Source organism: Neofelis nebulosa, chromosome 14 (assembly GCF_028018385.1).
Source record: "Neofelis nebulosa isolate mNeoNeb1 chromosome 14, mNeoNeb1.pri, whole genome shotgun sequence".
NCBI lineage: Eukaryota > Metazoa > Chordata > Mammalia > Carnivora > Felidae > Neofelis > Neofelis nebulosa.
Window position 1 is genome coordinate 16936531 of NC_080795.1, and position 12977 is coordinate 16949507.

A 12977-nucleotide genomic window follows, 5' to 3' on the forward strand; every position below is an offset into this window, starting at 1 on the left:
CCAAAGCTTTCTGATTTCTTCATTTCAGTGCACTACATTGTTTGGAGAACAGAACAGATATCAGTTCATTTATGTTTACAATTCTGATCTTCATTATTGTACAGATAGAGACAATTTGGGTCAGTGTAGGAAAGTTTGCAGATTTATGCTAGGAAGTCACTGTATGGAGGAGGGGGAAAGGTTATCATTTCTATATTATTAGATGCCTCTATCGGCAGGTTTGTCTTTTAAACCCCTCTCTGCTTTGTCCCATTTTGCCAGCCACTGTGGAGTTTAAGGGGAACATTCGCTATTATTTTTCTGGTGTTGACTCAACCCTTTCTTCCACACAATGGCTCTTCAGCTGACCTGGGGCTTTGTCTCTGCCCTGGGACATGTGGCCAGCAAGGCTGCATCACTCTGGGCAACATCTGCTCTGTGGCTGTCCTGGGGACAGACATGCATGCAAATCCAGATCAGAATAGCTTGTCTGTCCAACACAGACCTTAGGATCTTTTGGTCTTTTCTTTCCTCCCATTCTATGGCTGTTAGCATATTACTGTGTAAAGTCTTATAGTTAAAATGCACTAACTGGTAACTGGAAAATATCTGTCTCAAGTTTTGTCCTTTTTCTTCTCCCTCCTGTCTGCCCCTACTGCGAATGGGCCTTGTGATGGTATAGGAGTAAGTTGAAGGCAGATGAACTGCTTTGACATGAATAAGCAATCAGCAGGGAGCAACATAATTGATGTCTGCAAAATGGAACCCTCTAGTGAAACTGTGTCAGCATCACACAGAGGGGTGATTAGTAAAGTTTAGAAACTTGACAGAACTACAAAACCACGGAGCCCAGCAAAGGCAGAGCATTACTGTGCTTGCTGCCAAGAGGGAATAAAGATGTCTTTTAGAAAAGGCGAATATGAGTTTTCTAACCAGAGATGCTGAGCAGCTTGTGTTTGAATACCCGGCTGCAGCTGCTAAAGTTCTGTTGCTCGAGTTCCCAGAGTTCCTAGCTGTTTATACAGAAACAGACATCACACATACAGGTTAAATATACACACATGTTAATATAGACATGGACACTGTACATACATGTTAGGTGTAGGTACATGTTAGCACAGGCACTGATTTCATACATGTGTGTTAATACAGATACAAGTACCACACATACTCATCAAAGGGGGCAATTCACGTTAGCTATGCCTACATGTTATGCAGACATGGACACGATGCATGTTAAACACGTGTGTGTATTAATGCGGATGGTGCCATCACATCCGCATGTTAAACATGCACGTTAATGCTGACAGGCATACTATTATGCATGCATGTAAATGCAGGCACCCTTATACATGTGAAGCATACATGCTTATTAATATAGATACAGACATCAGGTGAGCAACAGACGCAGCAAAGCTTCCTTCTCTAACTTTGCTCCTTGCTTCCCAAGGCTGAATTAAGTATCTCCACTGACCTTTATTTAGAAGCATTATTTAAATTGATATTATTTTGTTCGAGTCCCAACCACCTCAGGAACTGGGAGTGAAACTACAGGAGTCGCCATCTTTGACTATGAACACTTGAAAGTAAAAACTGGTAAGAACTTTGCCCGTAACTTTTTAAAAAATTCTCTCTTACCTTTCAACCCCACCTCCTTTTCTTTAATCTTAATATTTAAAAATCAAGGAGTTATAGAGTTAAGGGGAGGGTTATGTGTATACATATACATTTTATTTCTCTCTTATTTTTTATTTTTGAGAGAAAGAGAGCATGAGCAGGGAGGTACAGAGAGAGAGGGGGGCAGAGGATCTGAAGTAGGCTTCATGCTGACAGCAGAAGCCTAATGCAGGGCTCAAACTCAGGAACCAGGAGATCATGACCTGAGCCGAAGTCAGACACTCAACCAGCTGAGCCACACAGGTGCCCCTACACATTTTCTTTCTTTTTCAAAGTACATATAAACTATGAAACAGTCCAATAGACTTCTTTCTGAGAATTACCTACAAAAGGATATTGAAATGCCATAATCTCGATTGGCCATTTTTCGGCCGAAGTTAGTAACTGTATGTCAGTGGTAAATGATTATTCCCTTTCTTGGACATCTTTTCTACACTTTAAATCAATTTCATTGAGATACAATTTTTATATAACAAAATGCATACATTTTAATTGTCAGTTTGATGAATTTTGACAAATAGATACACCCATGTAATCACTACCCCAATCAAAATAACAAAACATTCCCATCACTCCTGAAAGGTCCAGAGGTCCCAGACCTTTGTAGCAGAATAAATTGATATTCAACTGCACATTTACAGTAACTTCTCTTTTTAAAATTAAATTACATTATCCTTTGACATTATTAAAGATAATAGTAGCCAATACTTAAATTCTACCTTACAGTTTTTCTAAGATTTTTACATACTATTTTCTAATGTGATCCTTACAACAGCTATGAAGGATAGAAGCCCTACATTGTCATGAGCTAATCTAACAAAGAATTCAGACTAAATGACTTGCCCGAAGATACATAGTAAGTTGCAGAATGATGACACAAACTGGTGGTGTGCTAGTAAACCAACTCTTGGGAATTTAATCAGCAAGAAAGCACTGATTTGTAGTACTGGCCAATTTCTCTGGTGTATAATACTCCCACCATAGCCAGTGGCATCATTCAACCCAGAGTTGGGAAGAGATGCACATACTCAACTCTTTCAAACCAGAAGGAGCTTCAGACCCACTGTAAAACCCAGGTTTCTGGCTCCAAATCTCTTTCCACTGGTCTTGCTGCCTCCCTTCATGAGAATGAATCTCATCTCATATTTTTAATTTTTTAAGAATAAATTGTTATCCTAAAGTAATCTAATTTTTTAAAATGGTGTCCATACCTAGAGCCTCTATTGAAAATCCCTGTCTTAGGTATTGCTTCCAGAGCCATCAAACCCACGCTGGGACTGATTGATCCTTTGCACACTCTGCACATGCCTGACCGGGTGGTCGCCAACAGTGGCTTCGATGTGCTTTGGTAGGTACTAGTGCCATCTGGAGGGGCTTCTCCAGTTCCTGGGGCTATGGACAGTATGGACAGTGCTTTCTTGCCAAAAGCACTTGCTAAGCATTCATTGGTTAGTGTTCCACAACCACCCCAGCTTTGGTTCTCATTATTCCCTTCCCTAGTTGAAAACATAGAACCTATAAAGGTTGGTGACTAGGTGAGCTCCTGGGTGCGCCACAAAGCTGCTGTTCAGGACTGACCATTCCAGCCACAGCTGCAGCCACAGGGACACAGTGAAAGGAGCAGTTGGAGCTGGCATGCAGCATCTCAGACCCACGACGCCTGCCTCTAGGGCTACACGAAGCAGGAAATGCCCAGGGCTGCCACACTGTGGAAGAGGGCAGGAAAGGGAGCTAATGTTTCCCAAGCTGGACTGTGCTCACCGTGTCAGCACTTTACACACCACCACTTCACCACAGCTCTGTGCCATACGAAAAAGAAACCTGGCTTTGAGATGTTTAGTAACTTCCCAGAGCCGTACTGCAGGCTCTCTTGACCTCAGCTGCAATGTGCTGATGGATCCCTGAGCAGTGTTCCTTCCAGCGGCTTCACAGAGACGCACAGACACTTCACGTTCAGCATGTCCCGAGCTGCCTATTTCATCCACTTGCACATGCACATTTTTTTTTCACATTCTAACATACCTAAACTCAGAACACATCTTAAAATCTGTGGCATGACAGTATGGTTTTCTTCCTCAGTGGTACTATTTTTTTTAATTGTGTATCTTATAATGGATGACATCTTAAATTTGATGAAATCTGTTAACTATCTAAACCCCCCACCCCCACCCTCACAGCCTCTCCTCCCGAGTCCCTTAACTTAGCAGCAGTCCCTTAACTTCTTTCTCATGCCCACACACAGCTGGTATTTCCTACCACTTATTCCGCTTGAATCTCTCTCCTGTCTGCTCCCTCCTCTCGAGCCTCATTACTTCCGCCATGGTTCAGACCTGTCCAGCTCTTGCTTGGACAGTTGCAGTAGTCTCCTCATCAGTCTCCCTGCTTCCACCCTCTAGTCCTTCTATCTGTTCTCCATACTGGCCTTAGCAAGTTTTCAGAATGCAATATAACTATCACACATCTACATGCATGCACACACACATACACACACCTCTACCTGACAGGTCTTTTAGTGGCTTTCCACTTCTACTGCCTGAAGGCCACATTTGGCCCTGGAATGTCCCCAATGCTCAGCTTGGAGAATTTATCTTCCAATTCCACTGGAGCATTCTTGCCTTGATGGAACCTTTGGTGACCTTCCCCATTCCTTTCCTGAAGTACAACTGACCACTCCATTCTTTACTCTTCCCCATTGGGTGGCCTAAACATTCTTTCTGAGACACCTCCATTTCACATACCCATCTCCTTCACTGCACTGTGAGCTTGATGAAGACAGGACCATCTTAATCACTTCTCCATCCCTGCCCCTTGGCACAGTGACTGTCACATCATAGGTATTCAGTTAATATCTCTCAAATAAAATTCACACAAGCAGGAGGTGGCGGAGTTAGGATTCACACCCAGGACTACCCAAGTCCATGGTCTGCTTTTCTCACTGTATTACATTGCCTGCCAAGAAAGTGGAGAGAAAGATTTACAGCTGACCCCAGGGTCTGTGTTCTCACCACTGCAGCATACTCTTAATAGGAGGCTTGTGTAACTATGACCCTCCTTGAGTAATATGGTATTTGATCAAATACAAGAGATAAAATGGTAAATATATTTTAGAAAGAAATCATTTTTTAGATTCAGTTCTTTTCCTCATTACTCAAATATTTAAAAATTCAACATCATGAAGATTTATTTGCACCAGAAAAGAGTCATATGTAATCCAGTAATACACACTGGTCAAAAAACACTATAGTGCTATTAATGTAAACTTCACTGTGTCAACTTCTATAATAATAATGACTATTGTAGACCAGAGTCTGGTGGAATGCATTGTGATTATCACTACTACATAGCACATCTGTAGCGGAGTCAGTACTGAACAAGAGAGTTTGTAACCTGAATGGAGGGGAAAAGTGAAGAAGATACTTTCAATCTGTGTGTTTTCAATATTTCTTGTTAGCCATGCCCTGGAGTCCTACACTGCCCTTCCCTACCACATGCGGAGCCCCTGCCCTTCAAATCCCATCACCCGGCCAGCATACCAGGGCAGCAACCCAGTCAGTGACATTTGGGCTGTCCATGCACTACGGATCGTCGCTAAGTATCTGAAGAGGTATGTGGCCCAGAGGAGATGGAAACAAAACAGAAAGGGTGCCTGGTTGGGTCAGTCAGTAGAGCATGTGACTTTTGATCTCAGGGTTATAAGTCTGAACCCCATATTGGGTGCAGAGATTAGTTAAAAATAAAATCTTGGAAAAAAACAGAACAGAAAAACCGCATTCCACCCTCACATAAAATGTAGCATGCCAGATCCTGAAATATCCTGAGCAAGTCTGTTCATGAAAAGATCAGTTCAGTGGACACAGAGAAGCACCAGAGACCAGCAAGCTCCGGAAGGATGCAAAAGTCGGGGAGGGAGACACATGAGGATGGATGAAACCTGGATCCTTCAGTCTGAAAAGGCAAAGGCAAGGGGACAAAATATGAGCCCCTGATTTATGAAGGATGCATATAGAAGGATTATTCATCAAAGCCTCAAAACCAAAGGTAAGGTGAAGGGAGATGTCCTTTGAGAGTTGGTTACACCAAGAGCAGTAATGAGACTCAGAGAGGCAGATCTTGGCTGTGCCCATGCAGGCCCTGCCCAAAGGTACACTGAGTCAACCCATTAAGCAAACTCATATGAACTGAGTTTAAGAAATACATGTGTAGAGTTGTCTGTCCCAGGAGATATAAAAAGCTTCCTAAAAGATTTTGAAAGATTTATGAATGATGTATCCATGATTGGCTCCTAAGAAAGCAAAGATATACTTAGAGATGAAAGCTGATCCCTGAAACATTAGGAACTATGCAAAATCAGACTCACTTCTGTACTTATACATAACGGAGGGAAAGAACACAGCAGTTTGGACCTAGATGTGAACATGGTGCTTCCTGCAGCCCCTGGTTAGAAGCTGTACTAGACAGGGAGCTCAAGCTGTATTTTGTAGTACAGCAGGGGGAAGGGACATAGAACCATTTCAGGAGACCATCAGAGAGCATGGCAGCATTTCACTGGGTAGATGCAGATCCAGATAATGGTCAGCCAGTGTGTGCGACAGGGACAGAAGGCTTGGCAGAGCATGCTGGGAGGTAAGGGGGTAAAATGGACAGAGGACAAGCTAAAGCCCCATCATCTGCTATTTCATCTTGTTATTCAAGGAATAAGAAACCAACCCCAGTTTGGAAAGGAGCCACAGAAGCCTCACCATTCCAAATGAAAGGAGATAGAAGACTATAGCACTCTATATAACAGAAACCCTTACTCCAGGAAAAATCAGAAAAAGCAAGCGACAGAGGGTTCATTTGGCAATTTTCAGCTTCCTCCCTGGGGCAGGGTTTCTAAGCAAGTGTGTATGAGACGGTTGAGCTCCATCTGCAAGGGGCCTTTGAGAATTTGCTTTTCCAAAGTGGCACTGGGGACATCTAGAGCGAGCAAAGCCTCGTCCTACAATAACATCCCACTTCTGTAATGATAAATATTAAAATAACATGTGTAGTTTCCACAGATACTAAGAGGCCTCCAGAGGGTTCTATTTGGGGTAGTGTCACAAAAAAAAAAGATGGCTGGGCAGGCTGTAATTAGCCTGCAGGTAGCCTGAGGCAGCAGGGACTCTGAGAAGCGGTCTGAGCCCTATGCATTCTGAGTATATGTTTACTTGAAGTCCATTCACAGCTGCAGTCAAGGTCATTGACAAATGAAGAACAAGAATGAGTCTCAGGGCACTTTTCTAGAGCAGCTCACAGCCCAAAGGTCAGTGCTTTCTTCCCCTGGCACTTTTATCACAGGAGCAGCCTGACAGAGTATTTATTATGCCTTTGCCCAAAACCATTGATGAGAAAATATGTTTCCCTTCAGTTTTCATTTAGAAGACAAGATGTCGTTTGAATAAGTTCCCTAATTTTTCTTCCTACTGAGTAGCATTTCTTTTTTCCCCAGATCTTTCCCTAAGGCTGCCCTTTCTTTGTAGGAAATGCCAATGTTGATGTAGATATTTATATCATCCACAGGGCTGTCAGAAATCCTGATGATCTTGAAGCAAGGTCGAATATGCACTTGGCAAGTGCTTTTGCTGGCATTGGCTTTGGAAATGCTGGTGTTCATCTGTGGTGAGCAAATCTGAGACTATATTTATTCACCTAAGCTATTGCTTTTATTTTTAAAATGTTTATAATTTGGGACAGGTGTAAGATCTAAATATGCCATAGAAAGAAGAAATTTAACTTTAGGTACTGGAATGTTTTGTTAATTCAAATGTGATTTGTTGAGTCATAGATTTTTTTAAAGTTTTTCTTTTTAAGTATATTTTACCACCAATGTGAGGCTCAAACTCATGACCCTGAGATCAAGAGTCACATGCTCTACTGACTGAGCCAGCCAGGTAGCCCCTAAATTTTTTTGTTTTTTGGTAACAGCCTTATGGAAATACAATTTACACACTATAAAATTCACCCACTTAAAATGTATAATTCAGGGACACCTGGATGGCTCAGTAGGTTAAGTGTCTGACTCTTGATTTTGGCTCAGGTCATGATCTCATGGTTCATGACATAGATCCCTCCCCCACAGAGGCCACTTGGAATTCTCTCTCTCCCTCTCTCTCTGTCCCTCCCTCTCAAAATAAATAAATACACATTTTTTAAAAAGAATATTAAGTAACAAAAGCAATGTTTAAAACTGTATGCACATACAATCATAAATTAAAGATATGCATAAAAAGACCAGAAGATGTACTTTATAATGGTTATCTTGAAGAAATAGGATTATGGATCATTCTAATTTTTACAAGGAATATATACAACTGTTAAAATAAATCGAGGAAAGTCATTCGGTATCATTAAAAAGTTACTTTTGGAAAATACGTGAACTCTTTCACTTCAGGAAAAGACACTACACAATATTTTTCCAAATACTGTGAAGCCTGAAAAAGGTAAAGTACATTCCTAAGTGCCCAGCAATTCAGAGAACCAACAGCTTCTGATCTGTCTCATGAAGACTAATAGGCAAGGGATACCTTTTTTGATAAGTACTCATACAGTTCACCAAAATACTTCATCTTTCTATGAAATGTAAATCTTTTGGTGAATAACCCCAAAGTCGTCTAATAACCCACACAAAAAGACTTACAGACCATTTTACTATTATAAAGCATTTCACTTTCAATATTTTAATTATAAATACATTAACTTCTCACAATATATATATTCTGGGTCATCTAGCAAACTGTAATACTGTCCTATTTGTTCGCTAAGAATTCAAGAGGATATAAAGAGGTTTTGTTTTTTCTTTTTTCATTAAAACAAATTTAAAAAAACCCACAAATGAAAACCATGGTGCCTTTTCTTGATAACCTTTCAAACTGCAAAAATCATTTATGATCCAACTATGTTAGTATATAACATTTGAAAGGATATATCAATTATTGATGGGACAGATGACTGGCAGGTCAAGCTTGCATACCTAATGCAGCACATCTTGGCTCCTAAAACTCCCACCCACATCATGAGCTTGGGCAGGAACACGCTGCCAAGGCAGTGCAGAGCAAAATAGAAAACACATGCCCTGAAGCTTATTAAAGAAACTTCAAAGTAAATTCTTCAAGATCATCAAGTTAATCAATGTGTTTGGGGATCAACTTCTGCATGAACACTTTTTAGTGGCATACAATTCCATGAGCATTTGAATTTGAACATTTCAGAGGTTTTGTTAATGAATACACAAAATGTCCAATGCATAATCATGTATTATTGTATCAAAGAAAACACAATGTATAACTTTGTGAGATAACTATATGGTCAACAGACTGTGAAGGCTCTCCCATAAAAGTATCTTTGTTTTGTTAACCTGAATTTCTGGTATCGATGTGTCAGCATAAGGACTTTCTTTCTTTTCTAGCCATGGAATGTCCTACCCAATTTCAGGCTTAGTGAAGACATACAAAGCAAAAGATTATAATGTGGATCACCCACTGGTGGTAAAAACATAAACTCTTTAATTAAATTTCATATTCCTGGAGCGCCAGGGTGGCTCAGTTGGTTAAGCGTCCCAACTTCAGCTCAGGTCATGATCTCACTGTTCGTGAGTTCCAGCCTTGCGCTGGGCTCTGTGCTGACAGGCTCAGAGCCTGGAGCCTGCTTTGGATTCTTTGTTTCCCTCTCTCTCTGTCCTTCCCTGGCTCGTACTGTCTCTCTCTGTCTCTCAAAAAATGAATAAATGTTAAAATTTTTTTAATTTCATATTCCTCGCAGTTGCCATAAATGTATTTGTTGAATATATTTGTCAATACTTGATTGTTTCGAGTATAGGGTAAAGTAATTTAATATCTAGAAAATGCATGTTGAAAACCAACGTTGCCTCACTGGTCACCACAGTTTGTTTCTCTTCAGCCTCATGGCCTTTCTGTGGTACTCACCTCCCCAGCAGTGTTCACTTTCACAGCACAGATGTCTCCTGAACGGCACCTGGAAACGGCAGAAATATTGGGTATGAACCATGACACATAAATCTGTGACCCACATATGTAGAGCATATCATAGGGTTGCTTCTGAAGATAATCCAGAAAGGATAATAATACCTAGAAAGTTGCTTTGAAATAGCTTAATAATAAAATGTGAGTAACCTACCTGAAGTCTGTCTAGCACTAAAATTCTGTAATTTTGCTTCTATTAACAATGAAATGGAACCAAATATTGCTTATGTTAAATTTGGAGTAATAATATTTCTATTGTTTTCATCCCCAAGAAAAGTGACTCTTTATATACTGTTAATGTTACAACTGGTTTTTGCTATGTTTAGTAGGTAATAAAATGAATCTAAATTGGACGTAACAGCACATTCCCAATTATAAAGAATCTAAACAACTAGAAACTTTATAAAAAGATCCCAAAAGAAGAATCTGTTTTGCTGCTCTGTCGAATAAATAATGTCTATAAGACACCCACAGTGCTTTTTGAATCTTATAAGAAATAAAATTATATTCAGGATAGCTTTAGTGTTAAGTAAAAATTTTTGGTATTTTTCTAAGATGAGAACTCTTTCAAGTAGACTTTGAGTATTTGATTAACTTTCCAAGCATTTTATTCCCCTACTTGTGTTTAGGGTAGGAAGGGAAAAGCTAAAAAGAAAACTTCATTATGCTCTTCTAGCTCCAGCCGTTGGAGAGGTTATTTCCAAAAAGGTAGGCATGACCACAGATTCCTTCCACGTGTGCTGCTCCCTCCACTTCTCTTTCACACTCTGACGTTTGTGCTTTCACAGAGTTCCAGGTGTTGTGCTGGGAATGCTAATGAGAGAAGCCAGGCTAGAGAAGCTGTGCAGGGGCTTGATTTCCCAGCATGCGCTGCTGGAAATATGGCGTCGACCTTCCCAATGATCTTGTTTCTTTTCCCTTTCAGACTGGGGTTTATTTTTCAGCTATTTTGGGGACTCAGATGCCTAGATGCCTTGTAAATATGCAGTGTAAGTAGGAGGGAGCCCAAGTAGTCAGCTACACGTCTGGGAAATGGGAAAGTCTTAGAAAACCTAAAGGTAAATAAAATTCCAGGCAACCAACAACACTACCGTGAAAAGCAATTCTTCTGGTAGACAAAGCTCAGGGTGGAAGAACCTACCAATTCTTCCTCCTTGCATAGGAAGTTTTGTTTAATGTTATTCCATACTTAGCCATCAACTATTTTAATTCCTTGTGTAATCTTAGATTCTTTTAGCTTTATACCGATTTATTCTCTTTCCCACCCTCTTTTTCTAAAACACTTCACAGGAAAACCCAGACGCTTTGATGCTGTGTTTTATGGCAGCAATCGCAGGAACATAAAAACCTCATAAACCTTGTATCGTGTGTCACCTTTCCACCTAATCCATATTTCAGCTGCCACTGTGTAATACAGACTGGTCTTGTCAGGCAAAGTTTACCTTCCATCCAGCTGCTCTCCCAGCTAGCCTTCTATCTGGGTCTATTTATACTTTTTTCCGGATTACTAAAACAGTTCTTGCTGCCATTGAAGAAAAAGGTTAAAACTAATAGTGTGCTTCAGCATGGAGGTAAACTGTACATTCTAGTCTCCTGGTGAACAAGACAGAAAAAGTGGACTTAGACTCAACATGAGGCATTTCGGATAATAAATAATGCTACATCTGTTTGGAGAGTGCTTCACTTCCTGGCAGTAAATGTGTTCAGCTAGAATGGAGGGTGGCTGGAGTGCTAAGGGTCTGGACCTCTCACTGCTACCCCTGCCTGAGGGCAGAACCCCTGGCTCGTCCAGACTGATGTCTCTATGATTTCATGTATTAACTATGAATCGTGTCTACATTTTTTCCTTACAAATTTCCAACCCTTGGCAACCTTCTCCCCTCTTCACCAACATCATTATTATCTACATAGTAAACACTGTTTTCTCAGAGTCTTGTTCTTGGTTCTGCCTGACTAGTCCTGTAATATTTAGAGTAACCTGCCCTGGCCCCTAAAATAAAAAGTTTCATAGAAATAGAGAGGAAGTATTTCCTCCCCTGGCCACACATAGTCCATTTTTGTCATTTTCTTCCTTTTGGGCAGTCAGTGTTGGAGCTTTTGCACTTCAATATATCCTTGCCTCACAAGGTGTTTGCAAAGGGTTTGTCTTCTTTGCCTAAGATGTTGCTGGGAAAAAAGACATTGAACACATATACCTCTAGATGTCAGCAAATTCCAAGCCTTGATAGTTACATAACCTGTGTTTGCTCCTACGAATGCTCCTGCCTCCTCATCCAAACACCAGCCTTCTTTTTTGGTCTCTTCCCTATGCCTCTTCTCTTGGCTCGGTTCCTCTTCTTCCCACAACACTAGGGGCAAGGAGCCCATTGGAAATGTGAGAGCCAGGTTAGCACACCCCAGACGACTTCCCTGCAAAGGATATTGGGGTCTTGCAGGCTGGCCTGGCCCATCTGTGTTCTGCAGGGTTGATGCTGGGCTGGCCTCCATGTGGAGGCACAGCAGTGCCCTTGTCCTCGGTGGTAGGGAGCCAGCAGTAGGTTATGTATTCACCTATCGTGTGACTGAATGACACCCTCTCTCTCTACAGTCAGCACTTTGTGTCTTCTAGGAGCTGACACCCGCACTGCCAGGATCCCAGACGCTGGGCCTATTTTGGCAGACACGCTCCGGAAATTCTTATTCGATCTGGATGTTGATGATGGCCTAGCTGCCATTGGTTACTCCAAGGCTGATATCCCTGCATTAGTGAAAGGAACCCTGCCCCAGGTAAGAGATGCAGTGTGTCCTCATGCCTTTCGGAGAAGCACAAAGCTGCTGGAAAAACATGGTCCACTTGGGGGGGGGCGGGTCTTAGGGGAGAGGAAAACCCAGGTCTCCTGCATACCAGAGAACAGCTCTTCTCTTCCTCTATGGGAGGGGCCAGCCTCCCTTACCTATATATTCCTCCATAAACCTGTGGCTTTTTGGAGCTGTTATGATGTAACTGAAAGGATCTTTTATAAAAAATCAAGGCAAAAACATCCACATTTGTCTTGAAGTATAGCAGAATTTCCCTTTTTACCATTTCTGCTCTTTTAAGAGTCCTCTATAAAACTATGTGAAGCCATTCCAAAAGGGACACTAATATTGTTTTATATTATAAACAGTTAAAATCCCTACTATTTTGTGAAAAATAGGCATGGCCTTTAAATTGATACCATTACAAAATCACTTTTTAACATATCTTGGAGAGTGTACATTTTATATACATAACATCTGTATACACATCTGTGTCACTTTGGGTCTTATTTATCTGAATGTTGCTACACAGATTCCCACTTA

The 12977-nt window shown here is 41.1% G+C and overlaps 1 protein-coding gene and 1 long non-coding RNA gene across 4 annotated transcripts in view; one reads left to right on the forward strand and one right to left on the reverse strand.

Annotated features, from left to right (window-relative positions):
• Positions 1-12977, reverse strand: part of LOC131494985 (uncharacterized) — a 191097-nt gene that overhangs the window by 115111 nt on the left and 63009 nt on the right. For both annotated transcript variants that reach the window (XR_009253699.1, XR_009253700.1), the window contains one exon: positions 9600-9648. This is a non-coding gene — a long non-coding RNA (uncharacterized LOC131494985). The remainder of the gene's footprint in view (positions 1-9599; positions 9649-12977) is intronic.
• ADHFE1 (alcohol dehydrogenase iron containing 1) overlaps positions 1-12977 on the forward strand; it is a 34833-nt gene that overhangs the window by 10940 nt on the left and 10916 nt on the right. For both annotated transcript variants that reach the window (XM_058699720.1, XM_058699721.1), the window contains 7 exons: positions 1498-1575; positions 2899-3004; positions 5108-5260; positions 7198-7296; positions 9083-9161; positions 9574-9670; positions 12265-12422. In XM_058699720.1, coding sequence (XP_058555703.1) covers positions 1498-1575; positions 2899-3004; positions 5108-5260; positions 7198-7296; positions 9083-9161; positions 9574-9670; positions 12265-12422 — 770 coding nt within the window. The remainder of the gene's footprint in view (positions 1-1497; positions 1576-2898; positions 3005-5107; positions 5261-7197; positions 7297-9082; positions 9162-9573; positions 9671-12264; positions 12423-12977) is intronic.